This window comes from Nannobrachium achirus (assembly GCF_963921795.1).
Source record: "Nannobrachium achirus genome assembly, chromosome: 4".
Taxonomy (NCBI): domain Eukaryota; kingdom Metazoa; phylum Chordata; class Actinopteri; order Myctophiformes; family Myctophidae; genus Nannobrachium; species Nannobrachium achirus.
In genome coordinates, this window is record NC_137813.1 from 57,762,379 (window position 1) to 57,782,807 (window position 20,429).

The 20,429-nt window shown below is 43.9% G+C and overlaps 2 protein-coding genes across 2 annotated transcripts in view; one reads left to right on the forward strand and one right to left on the reverse strand.

Moving 5' to 3' along the window:
• Positions 1–17,221, reverse strand: part of med15 (mediator complex subunit 15) — a 35,601-nt gene extending 18,380 nt beyond the window's left edge. The window contains exons 1-9 of the mRNA XM_080724863.1: positions 17,078–17,221; positions 15,851–15,938; positions 10,531–10,582; positions 9,417–9,440; positions 9,093–9,248; positions 8,375–8,739; positions 5,567–5,935; positions 4,486–4,575; positions 1,614–1,709 (exon numbers count right to left, since the gene is read on the reverse strand). Of these exons, the coding sequence (XP_080580989.1) occupies positions 1,614–1,709; positions 4,486–4,575; positions 5,567–5,935; positions 8,375–8,739; positions 9,093–9,248; positions 9,417–9,440; positions 10,531–10,582; positions 15,851–15,938; positions 17,078–17,145 (1,308 nt within the window). The 5' untranslated portion in view covers positions 17,146–17,221. The remainder of the gene's footprint in view (positions 1–1,613; positions 1,710–4,485; positions 4,576–5,566; positions 5,936–8,374; positions 8,740–9,092; positions 9,249–9,416; positions 9,441–10,530; positions 10,583–15,850; positions 15,939–17,077) is intronic.
• Positions 17,222–19,606: 2,385 nt separating this feature from the next.
• Positions 19,607–20,429, forward strand: part of LOC308284287 (histone H1-like) — a gene marked incomplete at both ends in the record, with an annotated part of 74,189 nt that continues 73,366 nt past the window's right edge. Inside the window, one exon of the mRNA XM_080724865.1 lies at positions 19,607–20,011. Coding sequence (XP_080580991.1) covers positions 19,607–20,011 — 405 coding nt within the window. The remainder of the gene's footprint in view (positions 20,012–20,429) is intronic.

Sequence of the window (20,429 nt, forward strand, 5' to 3'; positions counted from 1 at the left end):
GTCCAATACTCACCTTTAACAGTAAACCAGTAAGAGTCCCTAATCGGGAGATAGGTGACCGTCAGGTCGGCAACCTCATGGTGGCGCTAGAAGAGGGGCATGTGAGAAATGAGGTGGAAATTGTGGTTTGCCAGCCAAGGAGTGTGTGTGCAAAGTTTGGCATGGATAGGGGCAACGGTGCCGGATATATGGTGTCTGCAAAAAGCAACCTCATGCTCATGGTGGCACTAGAAGAGGGTCATGTGAGAAATCAGGGGCGGAGGTTGTGGTTTGCCATCTAATTTGGGTGATTTTAGGGCAAATTCTGTAGGACCAGTGGCAACAGTGCCGGAGATATGAGTAGGGCAAAAGTGTGACGTGACGGACAGACTGACAGACAGACAGCAGGTGGAGGTTTTGATAGCAATTGCGACCTGATGGTCACAATTTAAAAACAATAAAGTAGGGTACGTGATTTTCTTTGGTGTTCAAAAGCTCTATGTTCTGATTGTACTCGTGGCTATAGTGTTATATTGTAACCCATGTCTCTCTGGCTCTTTATTAACACCTTCTAAGCCAAGGGGAGCCCCTTAATGTTAAAACCGTACTATATCGCACATCCCCCCAGGGACTCTCAGCCACGTCGCACATTCCCGGACTTTGTCTTTAAAACCGGAATAAAAGCTTTTGATCCGAAAATCGGCGATCGTCTAACCTTCCCTAGTCACCACTCGTGCACTGATGGCTCATGCAGACCGTGCATGAAGCAGAGGTGACGTCAGCGCCTCTCCTTCTCCAAGGCACCTTCCACCCATCCGTTTACTGTCTACACACTCGAGCTCCTCCTGCAGCCATGCTTGGGGCTATGCTAGCGAAACTTTTCAGGTCTGTTCTTCAGTCACACATGGACTATTTGCGGGGACATTTACGTGAAAGGATCGCGCACGCGAAACGCACGGGGACATCGACGATCGGCCAAAACCCCCATTCTATCCCAACGGAGATCGAGAAAATCATGGTGAGTTACTGGCCTGGGGGGGGAAAAAAAAGAAAAAACAGCGGCGCTGTTCAAGATGGAGGGGCTGCGGGGTCATGTTTATAAACATAATATTATGTCTCAGATCACAATACAATAATAGAAATTTCACGGCTAATCTACCAACCCCCATTCTATTTCGGACTGCAACGTGTTAAGAACACAATGCATTTCAGGTTAGTATAACAATGTTATCCAGTCAGGAAGGATAGCGAACTCAGAGAGGATACAGAGTAAACAAAATTGGAACTGTCTGGGTTTTATTTTGAGGTTTAGATGTATAGAGTTAGGAACTGTATGGACAAATGGAGGGAGAACAGGAACTAAAGAGCTCAGCACACAGAAGCACAACATGAAGACGTCTATAGCAGTGGTTCTCAAAGTGGATTCCAGGTGACTGTGGGTTCCTTTAGGGGGTCTAAATTTACCCATACAAGTCTGTAACTCTGACAGTGTACAAATGGAACCAAATGAACCCTAACGGGTCCATTTGGTTTCATTTGTACACTGTCAGAGTTAAGGGGAGACGCTGACATTTGAAAGTTTGAGAAACACTGGTCTATAGTGTGTCCGAGGCCGGGGGTGGGGGTTAAAATACCTGTTGCATCTGCTGGCCTCCGAGCACAGCGGTGTTGGGGGGGTTTGGGGCGCGAGGCAACCGAGGTGGCATTTGCATCCCAGGACGTAGCAGCATCTTTGGAAGGCGGCAACAGAGAGGGGACACAACAAAGACATGATGTCACAAAACCCCCCCAAAAAAGAGAAGAATATGGAACAAAATGTAAGGAAATGAGCCAAATTCAAGTGCAACTCGTAGTGGACATGAGTCGTGCATGCACTGCAGCACACCCCCCCCCCCCCCCCCCACACACACACACACACACACACACACACACACGAGCAACGGAAAAGACAGGCATACAGTATGTGCATTCACATGCACATCATTAGCTCAAAACAACATACCACACACACCCACAACCACACACAGAGCCATGGTTGAGGATCAGTGCTAAGCAACAGTGTGGATCGTGTCGTCCCTGCTGCTGTGCAGCTGAAAAGTAACCGTTTTGGACACGTGAGGTTTCCACGCGACAGAGACGATATGACATATGGCGCGTGCCGAGTGGTTCCTGCTCCAACCATGCGGTCCAAATTTGGTTTGATCCTAGCTGGTTGCATATCTTTCCTCTCTCTACCCCCAGCTTCCTGTCTCTTTACACTCCCTTATATAAGCCATAAATAAAGCAATGATTGTCAACATTACAATCTATAACAAATAATGAAATCCTTAAAAATAATGAAAGCTATTACCATGTATCTGATCTTCAGAAAATGGGAGCTACCTGTTGTATGAATCTTTGCCTATAGACAGAGTGCATCTTACAGATATCTTTTGCACGGTTCCTGTTCTCTTTAACCACTTACAGCCTTAGTGGGAGAAATATGTAACAAAAAAAGGCAAATGTGTTCACTTCCGGCAGAAAGCGTGAAAATTTGCACCTAGGGGTATTTTTGTGCGCTGAATTCAAAAATTGACGGTCCCAAGCACTTTTCCCATGAGATCTGGTGGCTCTCATTCACTTACCATACTAGGGAAAAAAGACCCCCCAAAAATCTTCTTCAAGTAGCATGTGAGGGGTCAAACTAGGTGTTTTTCGGGATTCTGAATCCATTGCAAGCATTTGTTTTGCACGGAAAACATTCCTTTCCGAGAAATGGACACAACAAAACTTTGAAAAGTGACGACTCATCACTAAACCATAGTTTGTGGGGTCCATTTCTTCCCCAAGGAATGTTTTTTGTGCAAAACAAATGTTTGGAATGGATTCAGAATCATGAAAACCCCCTAGATAGACCCCTCACATGCTACTTAAAGAAGATTTTTTGGGGGTCTTTTTTTCCTAACCCTAACCCTATGGTAAGTGAATGAGAGAAAAGTGAATTTGAGAAAAGTGCTTGGGACCGTCAATTTTTGAATTCAGCGCACAAAAATACCCCTAGGTGCAAATTTTCACGCTTTCTGACGGAAGTGAACACCTTTTTCACATATTTCTCCCACTACCTTAACTTCACTGGTCGGTGTGAAAGTCAATACATAAAACAACTGTAGTAAATTACATTACTATAGAAACAGCCTGATCAAAAATAAGTCACATAACATAGACAAAGAAACATTACATATATTTTTGGGCTTTTTTTGCCTTTACTAGATAAATATAGTGGGGAATGACAGCAAACAGGAGAGAAAGGTTGTCGGGGAATCAAACCTGCAACTCGCTGTCAGGATGAATTAACAGCCATCAGCACCCCTGGTCCTACCATCTCTGACCAAAAGGCGAATCTAGACTATTTATTCCCTAGCTGAACATGTAGCATAGTTAGTGACACCTTGTTTCCTTATAGATCTGTTCTTTTTGGCAAGCGACACCTTCCAGATCACGTCAGTCAGCAACTTTGAGATTTAATACAGCAACAAAGTGGCTGTTTTACAACATAACACATTTAAATTAAACACTACCTAACTAACTCATTTCACGTAAGAATATCCGCGCAAAATCGCAACGTTAAAAATCTCAATTCACAAGTGAATATACTTTTCTCACCACCCATATTAATGATTGTATTATTTCATAACAGACAATGCATCCTTGTTCGAAAGCATGTTGATTTATTTGAGCCGGATGCCTAAACTGATATGGTTAACATATTTATTTACCATTTTACTAGTAAGATACCATTATGGCAAGGGGCGACCGTCAGGGGGGTCTCGACCCGCAGGTTGACTGCTGCTCGTGGCTTGCTCATGCTACCCTGAATTATGTTATCATAGACTTTGTCAGGGTTCCCACACATCTTTACCAATTAATTTCCAAAACTTTTCCAAAACCTTTCCAGAATATTTAACCCAATTTCCAGGACTACCGGTATATAACAATAATTCAGCTCAAGAACAGGTCGCTTACTCCTATGCGCAATGCCTAGACAGTGTAGTGTATGCCAGTGGTTCTCTACCTTTTCAGGCCGTGACCCCCGAAATAATCATGTTTTAACTGAGGACCCGGCACCCTGACGAGCACTAAGAGTTGAGGAATTGTGAAAATAGCTGATCTACATGCTCACAACGCCTCGCAACGAGGCGTTGTGAGCATGTAGATCGGCTATTTTCACAATTTCTGCCTCTATATATTTGACAATTTGACCCATGCTTAATTTGTCATTTCAGAGGTATTAACAAAATCAATAACCAAAGACAATGCATAGCTATTTTTTCCCAGGACCTTCCAGGACCCTTGATAAATTCCAAAAACTTTTTCCAGTACTGTAAAAATATTTTTCTAATTTCAAAATATTTCCAGGAATTTCATGACCGTGGGAACCCTGCTTTGTGAAGGAATAAGGCTATGGGTATGTTTTTTTGTGACGCACATGGAGTGCGTTTACAATCAAATGTGCTTGACTTGACCTACCTGCCCAGGTACCGCGCCTGCCAGCTGAGCCTGAGCTGCAGCCTGTTGAGCCTGCTGTGCAGCCTGCTGCTGCTGTAAAGCTGCTCTGGCCTACACACACACACACACACACACACACACACACACACACACACACACACACACACACACACACACACACACACACACACACACACACACACACACACACACACACACACACACACACACACACACACACACACAACAAAGATATGTGCACATTCACATTCACATGAACACAAGCACAGGCAAAAACAAATACATACACAACTACTTATTTCAATCTGGTGTCCCTATTTTGGGCATGCCGTCATACTGTATGTGTTGAGGGTGCTTTTCTTTTCTCCGGTGGTTTCGGTGCATCAGATACCTCCACGCTGTGTCACCTACACGTTCTACTCCAGGGTTCCCCAATTAGTTTTCCCCAAGGGCCGAATTATGTCTAGGGTACCAAGCCGAGGGCCACAACGTTGCAGGGGGGGGCGACGGTGGCGTTCCCGCTACTCCAGCGACAGTTCAGATATCGTCGTTGTCGGGTGAAAATCTTGTATGTCCAAAACCGTTCGTTCTGAATTTATAATTTATAATAACATTTATAATAACAGCAGATCTACAAGCACACAACGCCTCACGGTGCGAGGCGTTGTGTGCTTGTAGATCTGCTGTTTTCACTACTTTTGTGTGACGACCTTGTATGATTTGCAAAAGAACGTACAAATTTGGAGATACAAGATTTCCAGCCGACAACGACGATATACTAGTGTCGTTGCTGCTCTTATACCACCATTATTACTGGGGTTGGTGGGGGCCAGACAGTAGCCCCCCGCGGGCCGTAAATGGCCCGCGGGCCGCCTATTGGGGAACCCTGTTCTACTCTCACAGTGATACATTACAAGCTCTAAACCACTTAAAGTAAAATGCTCAACACTACTACTCCCAGACATGGCAGCAAAGCTAGATTTAAACAATTCTTTATTCTATTTTTTTCTGGCCAAAAGGTTGCACTTTGAATCAGGTCCCTACAATTTATTAATGCTGCAGTATATATCCCTCCCCATACCTGCAGAGCCTGGATCTTGAGCTGCTGTTGCTGCTGCTGTTGACTGAGCGAGCTGATGTTGACGTTGGGCATCTGGCCAGCCAGAGACTGGGGGACCATGCCGGGCTGCTGCTGCTGCTGCTGCTGAGCGTGCGGGGGCAACGGTCCCTGCTGGGACTGAGACTGGGCCTGAACCTGCTGCTGCTGCTGCTGTTGTTGTTGTACCATGTGCTGAATGGACTGGGCTTGCGCCTGTGCCTGGGCTTGAGCTTGGGCTTGAGCCTGGGCCTGATGGGCCTGGGCTTGAGCTTGAGCCTGAGCCTGAGCATGCTGCTGTTGGAGCTGTAGCTGTACGATCTGCTGCTGTGTCTGCAGTCTGGATGGATGCATCTGGAGAGGGGGAGAGAGACTTGAAGACGCTGGCCGACACAGGTCCATGACACTTGTTCGGAGCTTTAAACTTTAAACTCACTCTGGATAGGAGCATCTGCTAAACGTCTTCATTAAACTAGAAATGCTGTCCCTACGAAACCGTGTGGGCTTGCATGGGACATCATGTATGGGCATGAGGATCTACCCAACGGGCACCCCAACAGGCCAGTCTTTTGAGGAGAATAATCTTATAAAGTATATAAAGATTTGGGAGAACATACTGGCCTGGGAGAACATACGCTTTCAGCAAGCCCACAAGTCTTTACTATATAAAGATGTGGGAGAACATACTACAAAAGATTTCATGTGGGCGTTGTTGTTATTTATATCAGGTCGCACTTGTTGGTGATGTGACCAAGAACGCTGCTCCCTCATTGGCTAAAGGACTGCCTTTGTACTGTTGGCAATTATTTTTAGGAGAATAAACCTAGTATATAAAGATTTAGAAGAGATTTAGATCGGCACATCGCTGCTGTACCCCTTCAAGTTATTGCGAGTCTCCAAGTACTGTATGGGCTTGGTCCAGAACATATCTACGGAGCAAGGATGTTGCTAGATTGGAGCAAAATACCAGGCCAAGTCAGAAAACACCAGCACTAAGAGTGACACTGCTGCCGCTACAGGAAACAGACAAGTACCAAGTCCAATTAAGCAATATTACACAAGAGGGTGTGCATTAACACGGTTAACCATGTTATATGCAGACCCTCGAGTGTAATATTGCGATTATACAACTGTTGCCCTTAAAAAAAAACACGTCAACTTCATTTCATTGTAATTAAGATATTCGATAGGAATTTGTAATATTTTAATGCCACATTTAGCTACTATGTCCCTGAACGTCACATGAAAACCGCTAGCCTAGCCGCCTAGCATAGTGTGGGGAGAGAGGAGCGCTTGCTGTCTTTCGTGACCAACGCAGCTGATTTCTTTACTTGATGAGAGACAGTCCATCTGTGCTCGTCATATGCACAGTTGGAGAGCCTGTTTTCCATTGAGAAACCGACTACCAGTTGTATAACAATGATATCTGTAACTGTATTAGATGTGTTAACTAACTCAGACTGAGCTCAGACTGTGCTCACCTCTGAATTGTCAGTCAAATGCCACAGGCAATTCCTGATTACTCTGTCAATTAATCATATTGACAGCAGGTTAATTCAGCCAGGACTTAAAGGTAGTATTTTAGATTAAAACAAAATCTTCTTACTCCGACTTAATTTGCCATGGTTACTAAAGAGAGATGATAACATTTTAGAGTTAGGGCGTTTCTGTCATACTCCTTCCTGGTTTGGAAAACATCTGGTTCTGCTCTATTAACCCATTCAGAATGGGTACACAGTATTGTGTATCATTATTTTATGCTTTAACTCAGTGGTTCTCAACCTGTGGGTCGGGACCCCCAGGAGGGTCCCCAAATTATTTTGGGGGGTCCCCCAGATGATTAACTTAATGTGCTACATTGTTTTCTCACTCAACAGTAAACAAACCAACATAACGTTTAAGTGTATAGAGGGTATCTGCACATTTCTAAGGTGACAAATTAAGGACTTTTTAGTACCTCTAAATGACAAAATAAACATTGGCCAAATTGTCAAATATTAGAGGCAAGAATTGTGAAAATAGCCGATCTACATGCTCACAACGCCTCGCAACCATGTAGATCGGCTATTTTCACAATAGAACCGTGTTATACATAATGTAATTCCTCAACTCTTAGTGCTCATCAGGGAGGGGGTCCCCAGTTCAAATATGATTATTTTGGGGGTCGCGGCCTGAAAAGGTTGAGAACCACTGCTTTAACTATTGAAAAATAGCAGATATACAAGCTCACAGCGCGGCACCGAGTGCCGCGCTGCGAGCTTGTGGATCTACTATTTTTGAAAAATCGTGAAAATTAGAATTTTGACACGATTCTATAAGTGTCTTTTGAATCCTTCTAAGGTTTTTTGAAAAACCTATGTTTCTATGTCAGCAATCTGGCCAGCCATCGTCAAAGAAAAGGTCCTTTTCACTTAACTGGAGCTCAGTTAGTCTGTTCTTGAGAGACTACTATGTCAGTGGTTCTCAAACTCTTTCATGTCAAGGACCCCCAAAATGATATTTATTTGGCCACGGACCCCCCATCTCAAAATATGTAGTTCCAGGGACCGCGCAGAAGCAAAGTTTGAGTTACAAACGTTCGCTTTGAAAATACATGTATTCAAAGATTTGCACACATTTTCACGACTTTTTCAAAAATAGCAGATCTACAAGCTCGCAGCGCGGCACTCGGTGCCGCGCTGTGAGCTTGTAGATCTGCTATTTTTCACTGGTTAAAGCATTCAATTATTCTAGGCCAGAATGGGTTTCGACACCCGCCTCTGTTTTGCAAGAACTATAATTATCTTCTAATACCTGGTTCTGTTGCTGCTGGTTCTGGGCCTGCTGTTGGTTCTGGTGCTGGAGCTGTTGGTTCTGGTGGTGTTGCTGCTGCTGTTGCTGCTGCTGAAGCTGCTGTAGTTTGAGCTGCTGCTGCACCTGGAACTGCTGCTGGATGGCTGCGTTCTGTTGCTGCTGCTGCAGGGCATTTTGTTGCTGTTGCTGCTGTTGTTGCTGCTGTTGCTGGGCCACTTGGAACTGCTGGAATTGGATGGACTGTTGTTGCTGTTGTTGTTGCTGCTGCTGCTGTTGTTGCTGCTGCTGCTGTTGCTGCTGCTGCTGCTGTTGCTGTTGCTGGGCCTGGACCATCTGCTGCATCTGCAGCTGACTAGGACCTCCTCCTAATGGAGGACGGATGCGAAGGGAGGAGAGAGAAAGAGAGACACCCCCTGCAGCTGAAAGGTTGTGCAGATAAGCAGAGTGGTACTCTGGACTGGGTAATCAAAACAACTGGAGCGTTTTTTTTTTTGTAGCTCTTTTAGTCCTATCTTTTTTTCTTTGCCGTTGTTCAAAGCAAAAAAGAAAAAAACTAATCTTGGCGAGAGGTTATGCAAGGTCGAACGCAGCCAGCATACACTTGTCACCAGGGTCTGGAAAGAAGTAGTGCATTTGTCCAGCAAAACGAACAAACGAACAGACCGACCAGTACAGGGACAAACAGACAGACATCACACATCGGAGGAAACACACTCACTGGCTTGCGGGTTTCCAGCCACCCCTGCCATGGCATGCTGGCCTATCTGCATGGGCCCCATGCCGCCCATCGGGGCACCGCTGGGGCGAGGCCCCATGCCGATGCCGCCGGGGGCCCCTCCTACCCCTGTCAGGTTAGTCAGGGCATTCATGGCATCTAGCAAGAAGGGCAGACAACAGATGACAGTACAGAGCTCATGAACATGCACTGTGCTGAGAGATATCAATCGTCAACACTATGAGTTCAGGTCTCTAGTAGAAGACAGAACACAGCAAATAAAATAAAATTATGAGAACTACAGTGGATTAATGCATGTCCACTTACCTGGGCCCCCTTGTGCCTTCTTGTCTGTGAAAAGGAATACAAGTTTGTTATGATTCGGTTACCATTAGCACTTCCTGGAAGTACTCAGGAACTGACAATTACCACTCTACATCTTCGTGTCAAAAACAGGAAACAGATTGAAAAAGGTCTACAGTCAACCTGATTTATCCCACAATTCAGCAGCCAATTTGACTAGTACTTTCCCGCCTGTGTTCACAAAATCAACTTGGTTGGTAAACATTAATCGTGAGGTTACATTGGTCTTACATTTGTCGTATTCTTACCTGACCTTGCATGTCATCACTCTGCTCCAACTTAAAAGGATTCTCTAACCTATGCTGCTGTACATAGCTGTCTCTTTCTCCTACTCTGTGTCCTTTAGTCTTTCTTATGGCGGCTCCCTCTTGTCTCTTCTCCATGCTCTAATCTTTTACTCTCTTCCTCTTCATGTCTCTCAACTACTTTGTACAAAGAAAGACAATACAACGTTTTTCTTTTTTTTTTGCACTGCATTTTCAACATTCCTCCACAATTATACTTGCAATAGCTTGGTGCATTTCTGACAGACAGAAGCGTTGTCAATTTAACAAGATGACCACATTTTGAATTAACCAATTAATATTCAGCTATGACGTAGGTCAGTTTTGGGAAGCCTCTTTGTTTCCCCCTCACACTGCCAACTGTGCAGCTTTAGCCGTCACATTCTTTGCAGAGTCTGCCTCATGCCGCACTCTCAGCCTTGTAGTGAGAGGGGGGGAGAGAGTGCACAGATGGCAGTCTGTCTGATACAGAGCTTCCAGTCAGTCCTCCTGCATTCACGTTGACCAATTACATAATTAATAAACGTCACTGTGTGCGATAATATCCTACATTACAAGAGCTATATTTGTGAGCATCAATTAAATGGGTGGTAATAGCATGAGCCTGATGGGTTTCTTACCTCACAGACACATTATTTACTGTATTTAATGTTACATTTTGTAATGTTAGATTTGATTTAATAGCTACAGTGTGTGGATCATCTGTGTGTCTTCCAAATAAAAAAAAGAATACAATCAAGAAGAATCCTTTACAAAAGAGAACAAACGGATAAAAGGACAGCTGTTTGACTCACGGATGTCTCTGAAGTGGATGATCAATCTGGCCACCAGGGACAAGTATTCTTCCTGAAAGGAGAGAGAGAGTAATTACACCAGAAAACACACACAAAAAAAGTATCACGTTATATGATAGTATATTATTATTTCTTTCTTTTTTGTTATATATATATATATATGTATTGCGACCGTCAGGTCGCATTTACTACCAAAACCTCCACCGGCTGTCCGTCCGTCCGTCACACGTCACACTTTTGCCCTGCTCATATCTCCGCAACCGTTGCCCTGATCCATGCCAAATTTTGCACACACACACACACACACACACACACACACACTCCTTGCCTGCCAAACTACTACCTCCACCCATCAATTCTCACATGCCCGTCTTCTAGCGCCACCATGAGGCCCATTCTTGCTAAACACATTTTTGGACACTGCTCCTACAATTTTTGCCCTAAAATCACGCGAATCGGTACACAGTATGTCTACACTCTAGGGATGTGAATCTCGACCACTGACGCGATATGCACCTCGATACACTGCCAGCGATACGATATAATTGCGATACATTAAAATCCTGCCGATACGATACATCACGATCCACCCCTGTTCCCGACACGATGCGATACGATTCACGATTCACCACGATTCAAGCCCAAATCCCAAAATGTACAAAACATAGCGACTAAAAATGTATGAAATTTAAATTCAAGGCAATTTATTGTTTCACTGTAGTACTAGGCTCTGTCTAAGTAACAACCCAACATATAGTATTCTGGGAGAACACAAAGCTGCTGGCTATTGTAGAATTGTTTGATAACTAATGATATAGAAGGCCTATGTCATTATTGTCTCCACCAGCCGAAGGCTGAGGGAGAGTATGTTTTCCCCTCCGTCCGTGTGTGCGTCCGTCCGTGTGTGCGTCCGTCCGTGCGTGCGTCCGTGCGTCCTCGCAGTTTGTGAGCACCTAATCTCAGTCGCCGTTGGCCCGGACGCTGCCAAAGTGAGCACACACACTCCCTGGATGCCAATCTAGAACCTCTGCCCTAAATTTTTCAAATGGGCCTTTTCTAGCGCCACCTAGTGGCCGATGTTCGCAAAACACATTTTGGTGCACTACTCTTACAGATTTTGGCCAAAAATCCTACAAATCGGTAGGCAGTATCTCCACAGTCATGTGATCGACACGGATCTGTCCGATTTTGCATATTCCATCCTGATTGGCTAAGATTGGCTTCCAAAGTTTGTAGGATTGAGCCGTTTGGAACAAAATGCCTCAAATCCCAAACGCAAAGTGCAATCATCATGAAATCGCGCACACACGTTCCCACTAGGTCGAAGAAGAAATGCCACTTAAAATTTTTGAAATCAGCCTCATGGTGGCGCTATAACAGGCCGATTTGTGGTTTTACCTATAACTCCACCGATCAGTTTCAAACTTTGCAAGCGCACTCCCTAGAAGCTAACGATAAACCTTTGCCCTGCATTTTTCACATAAGCCTTTTATAGCGCCACCTTTGGGCCGACTTATGTAAAACACATTTTTGGATATTACTCCTTGAGATTTTATCCAAAAATCACGCAAATCGGTACACAGTATCTCTATAGTCATGTGATCAAGTCCGATCCGTCTGATATTTCATATGCCATCCTGATTGGCTAATATTAGCTTCCAAAGTTTGCAGGATTGCACCACCAGGACGCACAGCCTGGTGGAGACCTGTGCTCGGAAGAGCACTGCTTCTAGTTAGTATATGTCTTCAACTGGGGGTCAGGGACCCCAATCCAGGGTTATTACAGGGGGCCTGCCAAATATTTGTGTGATACAGTAGGCTATGATGCCTAGCCTACAGCGAGGGTCCCTGCTTGATCTCTGTCTGAGCTAAGGGGTCCTTGACCTGAAAAACAATAAAGTCCCTCCCTGGTTTGTATTATTATATAATATAATATATATTATATTATATTATATTTTATCCAGGATTATGCATTTTTTATTGCCAAAATGTTTTAAAACAGACCTACAAGCTCACTGCGCGTCGCATCCACGACGCATTGTGAGCTTGAGGGTCTGCTATTTTAGGTGCGACACCCTTGTACTGCGATGTATAAATTAGGCTTCTTTCCCAGAGCAGAACTAGCAGCAGAGAAAGTGAGAGAGTTGCTTGCATCAAACAGGAAAGTTGCAGAACAGTGACAAATACTTTGTTAAACGCAAGCAGTAGTCCTACAACACCCAGCAACATTGTTGTTGTGTGTGTGCGTGCAGTTAATATCAATCAATTGTCCGTCGGAGAATCGCTAAGAAACGGCTGTTGATTATATCACTCAGCCTGTGCCACTCTGTGACAACAATCAGCGCAGCGGACTTGGATGTTATAAAGCTAAGTAGGCTACTGTACTACTAATCTTGCATCTTTTTAACCCGTGGGGCTGCTAGTTCGTCTGTGTTGATTCACTCGCATTTCGCTGCACTGTCTGTCTCCCAGACTCTCCCTGGTTGCCTGCATGCAGAGCGCAGATGTTGTCCGAGTGGCAGCTCGCGTTAAAGACTGGCTTTTGGGGAGGGGGCTGAACGGCTGATGATGGTGCATTCAAGGCGCCTCGGAAACACAGGATAGAATGAAATACTATATGGAAGAACCGATACAATCGCGGAATTTACCGATCCAGTCACTCACGGTACGATCCATCACGATTTCAGCCGTCTATTGTACCGGTACACACTGAATGAACCGATTCACTCGTATCGCGGACGTTTGTATCGCGATTACGATCCGTACCGGTATATCTTCGCATCCCTACTACACTCATCTCTTCAACATCGATCTGTCCCCTTTAGCGCCACCTTGAGGCCGAATTCTTATAACACTTTTCTGGACACTACTCTTAAACTATACATTGTTCACACAACTAGGAACCAATGCCAGTTACAGCCCTCTTTGTGTATACATGTGACCTGACGGTCGCTTATCTCCCGATTAGGGAGTCTTACTGGTATGATATAAATATCTTGGACATGTCCTCCTCTCAGAGGATCTCAGGGATGACGGTGAAATCCAACGACAGTGTCGCAAAATATTTGCTCAGGCCAATATGCTTTTACAGACATTTTCTATGTGTTCTGTAAATGTAAAATGTTCAGAGCATAATGTCACCCCCCTGTATACAAGCAGCTCATCTATGGTCCTATTACTAGAGTACATGAAAAGCAAGCAAAGGCTTAATAGTGTGGCATAAAACGATGGCATGATGAGGTTACTTCTTTGTGTTCCTAGGTGGCATAGTGCCAGTCAGTTGTTCACTTATGATGGTGTGCCCACGTGTGAGGCACTGTTAAGGCAACTCATGTATAATTGTATGCATAACCTGGAAGTGTTACTGGAACAACAGCATGGCGCTAACAAACGCATATAAAGAGCTGTTACTGGGTCACGTCCAGAATGCGCAAGCACTGGCTCAGCAGCCGGCTGCTGATTAGGTAGGCTTGCACTATAGTACTTTTATTGCATTATTGTACTTTTTGTATTTATTTCATGTATGTCTCTTATGTTATCGTACGTTACATGCTATGGACTTCTCTCTGAAACGGGGGCCCCAGGGGTCCATGAGGGGGTACTACTACTACATTAGCATATTTTTTTTGGAAAATGTTCAATGTGTTTCTGAATTTCTTAACGCTAATCTTCTCTTCCAGGGGGTCCATGGCACAAAAAAACATTTTCAGGTTGGGGGGGATCCGTCTCCAAATACATATAAATTTTGGATAGGTCTTTCCAATCAAACTGGAGAAATATCACTTTTTTTTTCTTTTCCTGTGTGTGCCATTATTGTATTGTGGCTAATTAAAACTGTGGAATGTCAGGGGGTTGCCCTATTCAGCAGAATTAGTTGCTGCGATTAATGTTAAAGTGTCAAAGTAAATATGCATCGCAAGATGAATTGGAGATAGAAGAGGTGTGCAATACAAGAGCGGATGTGGCTAGCAAGCTTAACCACATAAATCCTGTCGTCCCAATTTTGGGCATGTCATTAGAAATGAACGTTCAACATTTAACATTCAAGGCAAATCTACATGCTTGTGACTCATTGTGAGCTTGTAGACTTGTTTTGTTCACTTGACGCATTAGCAACAAAAGGGAATCAACAGCACTGTTGAGTTTCCCTCGAGACATTTTCCTGTTGTAAGCTTGAATAGGGCTGAAGTGTTTGAATCCACTATAATCAGTCATTGCCACATTCCCGAAGATATCTAGCAGTGTGGAGAGACTTTTCTACGACAACAGCATCTGAATCATTAACACCACTATTAGATTTCACTGATCACAGTCTTTACTGTCACTTTGATTTACTGTCACTGGTGGAAACTATGGCTGCAATAATGAAATCAAAATCTTTGTCATAGTTTTTAACTCATGTTGCCAGCTAACTTGCCCTGGTCTCCTCACCAGTCCAGCACACAAGGATTAATAACCACAGAAATGTAGCCTACATCCACATCTGTCAGGCTCACAGGAATAATACAATAGATTCAAAGGGAAATACTGTACAGTATGTGACCAAATATGACACCACAAGAAGCATAATGAGCAAAGACGGTATTAGAACAATGTATAACATTCTATTTTTCAATGAACAATTATCATCATCAACACTGTCTATATTTGTGGTTCATAATTTTAATTGCAATATTCAGTCAAATAAATCTCTATTACCATTTTAGTTATAACCATGTAGCCCTATTGGAAAGTGGCAGATGCAAATCATTGCCATATACAACTCCGAGATAGACCCACCTCCACCACAAGCCATCTTTCCTGCTATACTATCGACCAAATCGATTATGGACTTAAAGGAGTGGTTCATCCCCAAAATGACTTTTTTCTTATTGATTACTCATGCCATGGAGACTCGAGTTCAATAATATTTTTTGGGTTTTGTCAATTGTCACATTCAATCTTAAGACAATAATTCGATTACAATACATTTAACCCCATTTATTCCGGATGGGGACCCAAATGCATTTAGGTCCCCATCCAGAATCAATGGGGGTACATTTGCTATAATCAAACTTTTGTCTTAGGAATGCGACAAATACAAAAACATACTATTGAACTCATGTCTTCATGGCGAGAGTAATCAATAGGTAAATGATTTTAGAGGTGAACTACTCCTTTTAAGCCACTCAATGTGTGACACATACTGTACTTAAAATAGATCAGACAGCTACAGCTTGTAGATAGTCTATTTAACATGCCCAAGACAGGGATGCTAGATTTAAAGCGTTTAATCATGGTAGCACTGATGGTGCGGGTGGGTTGACTACTAGTTACTCACTCTTGATTTGGCTTTGACATAAACGTGGTTCTCCATGTCGTTGCTGGTTTTAGTGTGTGGGGTACCAGCCTTCCTCATCGCCTCTTCACTGGAAAGAGAGACACAGTCAGATGAGTAGGCAGCAGACAAACCGTTACTGAGAGTGATTCATATGTACCAAATAACTGTGATTCACACCCATACCGATATCTTAGCCTTGGATCAAGACTATCACAGATCGTGGTTTTCAACGTTTTTTTCATATCAAGGTCCATTATTTATTCAGAATTTGAGCCACGGACCACCATTTGATGAACTTTAGCCTCTCAGACCCCAAATATAGAATATTTTGTTACCGTTGGATAAGATGTTGTCCACAATTCCATCGATGTTACCATAGGAGAGATAAAAGGCCAAAATCTATCAAAATAACAATTCTTCATTATCCAATTGTGTAGACTAGAAATTAAGTAATGCAGATGTTTAACAATAATTTAACTCTCGAGTTAAAGATCTATAACTCTTCCATCATTTAGCTGGGGACACACTGGAACCCCCTCAAGGACCACTGGTGGTCCCCGGACCACTGGTTGGAAACCACTGATGTATAGTATCGAGCCTGACTTTTACTTAGACATGCAGATGTCAAACATGATAGAATAACATTGATCTATGATAGTCTTGATCCAGATCGTGTACCGTTATGCCCACATATACAGTACATACACCCAATACACTTGGCCTAAACAGATATTAGCATAAATCCAATATACTTTTCAGAAGAACGTCTATACTAATAATACGTAACCACCAACCACATCTGGAAAGAGAATGGTAATTATAAAGACTGTTTGGACGCATGTTTTTAAATAAAGCGTCAGGATCACTCTATGTGGACAAAACTGCCATTTTAATAAATATTTTGACCATGAGCATTGATGACGTCACACGAGTCACTGACCAACGAGGTTAGCTCGCAGGCTAACCGTAGCATGCTAACGTTAGCCCCAGCACAGTGGCTGCTGCGACAAATCAGACGATCATCATCGTTTTTATTTTACATGCAATTAACAGAAAGGTCTGGAGGCCTCATCAGTTATTTAGCGGATCGTTTCCTGCACTGAAACACACACAACAACCACAGCAGATGAGTTTAGCTTGGGGAGAAGAAAAAAAGGAAAAAAGAAAGCCTTAAAAATCTACGGAAACAACGCATGTAGAAAAGAAAGAAGAGAAACATAATCTCACATTTGTGTAACAACTTTTTGTCGAAACTGCGGGCTCCGCCAGTCGCTGTCTGGTCCGGGTACCTCCATGGCGGATTGTTTATTTATTTGAACTTAAAACAAGTGGTAGGTTGTGTGTAGTTGCTGCTGGAGGCTGGATGATGTGTTGTTATGGACCCTACACAGCTCTGACAAGTCAAGCAAACACGCCTATGTGAAGTGAGCTGCATTAGCGTTAGCTGCAATAAGACTTCCGGTGCCTATCTCTTCAGAATAAGAGTACCCCTGAGGCAATTGAAAAATGTTGAAAAACTAGTAATTGTCCCATGATTGCGACCGTAGGTCGCATTTACTACCAAAACCTCCACGTCAGTGAGTCCGTCACACTTTTGCCCTGCTCACATCTCCACAACCGTTGCCCCCATCCATGCCAACTTTTGCACACACACTCCTTACCTGCCAAACTACTACCTCCAAGGACCCCCGGAGCTCCAGGGACCCCCAGGTCCCTGGGGGACCCCCAGATGTAAAAAATGACCAAATGTGCAAAAATGACGGCTCTTTGCGTCGGCACTTTGAACACACACACACGTTCGGGGAGACCTCCTCTATCACTCCACACTCTCCGCTAAGCAGGAGAGGTGTAAAATCAATTTCTGTTGGCTTTCCAGTGCAGCCACTCGCCTACCAACTCACTCTTCTTGAGGGCGGATGGGAAACCTATTCCATCATGGATTACCTCCGCCTATAGGCGAGGCAAGGCAAGACAAGACAAGATAAGACAAGACAAGACAAGACAATTAGACACATTTATTCGTTGTACATTATAGCTGGACAGTGCAAAATGACCCCCCCCCCCCCCTCTCTCTCTCTCTCTCTCTCTCTCTCTCTCTCTCTCTCTCTCTCTCTCTCTCTCTCTCAATTTCCCAATTTATTGATGTCTCTATGAGAGCTGCTGTAAAATAAATATTCATAGATTCTGTCTATGAACCCTCAGTCTCTTAGAACCTACAGTATAATAGAATAGTGGTGACTTTTGTGTCTATGGCTGCCTGGATTCAGGATTATGTTCTATTCTAGAAAGAATGCAATTCTGCGAAATTGCGAGTGTGGTTGCCTGTTTATTGTCGGATAGCCAAATTGTCATGTGAAGCCCTGTCAGGCAACCACACTAATCATTTGAGGCGTGACCTATTTATGTATGTAACTTTGTACATAACCTTATACTGCTGTGCTGCCTCTGGGCAACTGATTTTCCCCTTTGGGATAATAAAGGTATCTATCTAGTACGAATGCCCCCCGAGTGCCTTCCTAGGAAGGTCCTCGATGCACGTCCCACTGGGAGGAGACCCCGTGGCAGACCAAAGACCAGATGGAAGGATTATATCTCCAAACTGGCTTGGGAACGCCTCGGTATACTCCTGAGGGAGTGGAGGAAGTTGCTCGGGATAAGAAAGTCTCAGTTGGAACTGTTACCCCCGCCACCCGATTCCGGATAATCGGTTGAAGATGGATGGATGGATGTAACACACCACTACTGCACGTTTGTGCGTGCGTGTGTGTGACTCTTTTTTTATTCAACTTCTGTTTATATCTGGGTGTTATTGTAATGATGACAAAATGTGTTTATGTTGATAATAAATACAATTACCACCTCTTTAGACCGCCTGCGGACTAAAGGCCTTCTGTTGCTCAGTTACTATGCAGTGACAGATGTGATATAGCTATTTAAACAGTTCTGTCACATGCTGCTATAAGTGTAAGGTGGCAGAAATAACATTGTATCTGTAGTAAATATGGCAGCACTTTTTATTTGATTCTATACAGAGCACAATGGTGAATTCATGATAAAAATATGATATCGAATGACACCTTTCATCATGAAGTAGGCCTTCTACTGTGATACAGTTGATTGAATGTTTAAACGTTTAGTTTACTTTAGCTTGATCACAAATAAGTTATCTGTCCAAACTGTTCCAACAGTTTTCATCTGTCATGTCATTGGTAGTCAGATCAAATCCACCACCATGCTGCATAAACTGAAGTGTGTTTACTGGGGTCATACAACCTTCTAGTTATAGCAAAATTGATAGCAAAACAAGATATAGTTTATGGTATTGCGTCACAAAGTATCTCTGCGAAGAGGTATGTGAGTATGATGTTAATTTAACATAGTTTAACATGTTTTAGAAGAAAGACAATGGAGGAAACATTGTTCTCGGACTGTGGAAGGGTGATGCTTTGATCGCATCACTTAAAAACTAGATTGCTGTTTCCATCTCAGATATATTAATGACGAAAAGGCACATGTGTGCTAACTGGTCAGCTCTTTGTTGCATTAAATAATACACGACGCAGTTAGTTATCTCTTGTTTTAATCGAGGAGAAAACACAAAAGGCACATTAAGCCACCTATAGGCAAGAGGGGCTGTGTGTGTTGTCTCTACATGGTTCTCATGTGGTGTTTAAGTCCAGCCCCTTCAGAGCGTCAAGCACCAGTCTGTCAGACTTTACTTTAGGAAAGGACGGATAAACTACTGAGAAGAGAACAATGGCAGAAGTCGCACCAGCTCCAGCCCCGGCCAAGGCCGCCAAGAAGAAAGCAGCCCCCCGACCCAAGAAGACCGGCCCCAGCGTCGCTGAGCTGGTCGTCAAGGCCGTCTCCGCCTCAAAGGAGCGGAGCGGTGTTTCTCTGGCTGCCGTCAAGAAAGCTCTAGCTGCCGGCGGCTACGATGTGGAGAAGAACAAGGCCCGCGTCAAGATCGCCGTCAAGAGCCTGGACGCTAAAGGCACCCTGGTCCAGCTCAAAGGCACCGGCGCGTCTGGCTCTTTCAAGATGAACAAGAAGGCAGAGGCGGTGAAGGCGAAGAAGCCCGCTGCAAAGAAGGCAGTTAAAGCAAAGAAGCCCGCTGCCGCCAAGAAACCCGCAGCGGCTAAGAAGCCCAAGAAGGCGGCAGTAAAGAAGCCCGCAGCCGCCAAGAAATCACCCAAGAAAGCCAAGAAGCCCGCCGCCAAGAAAGTAGCAGCTAAAAGCCCCAAGAAGGCCGCCAAGAGCCCCAAGAAAGTGTCTAAGAAGCCCGCAGCAGCCAAGAAGGCTCCAGCCAAGAATGTTGCCAAACCCAAGGCAGCAAAGAAGGCAGCCCCCAAAAAAGAAGGAAACAATTTGTTCCATCTCTACCCACAAAAAAGGCTCTTTTAAGAGCCAACCACTTCATTTTATAAGAGTATCCTCACTTTTTATATGCCATGGTCATATGTGAGCACTGGAATAGTCTGCTTAATAGGCATGTGTGTTAATGGTCTAATGCCACTCACAAATAATTAATTAATGCCACTCACAAATAATTAATTACACTAACAGTCTAGACATAAAT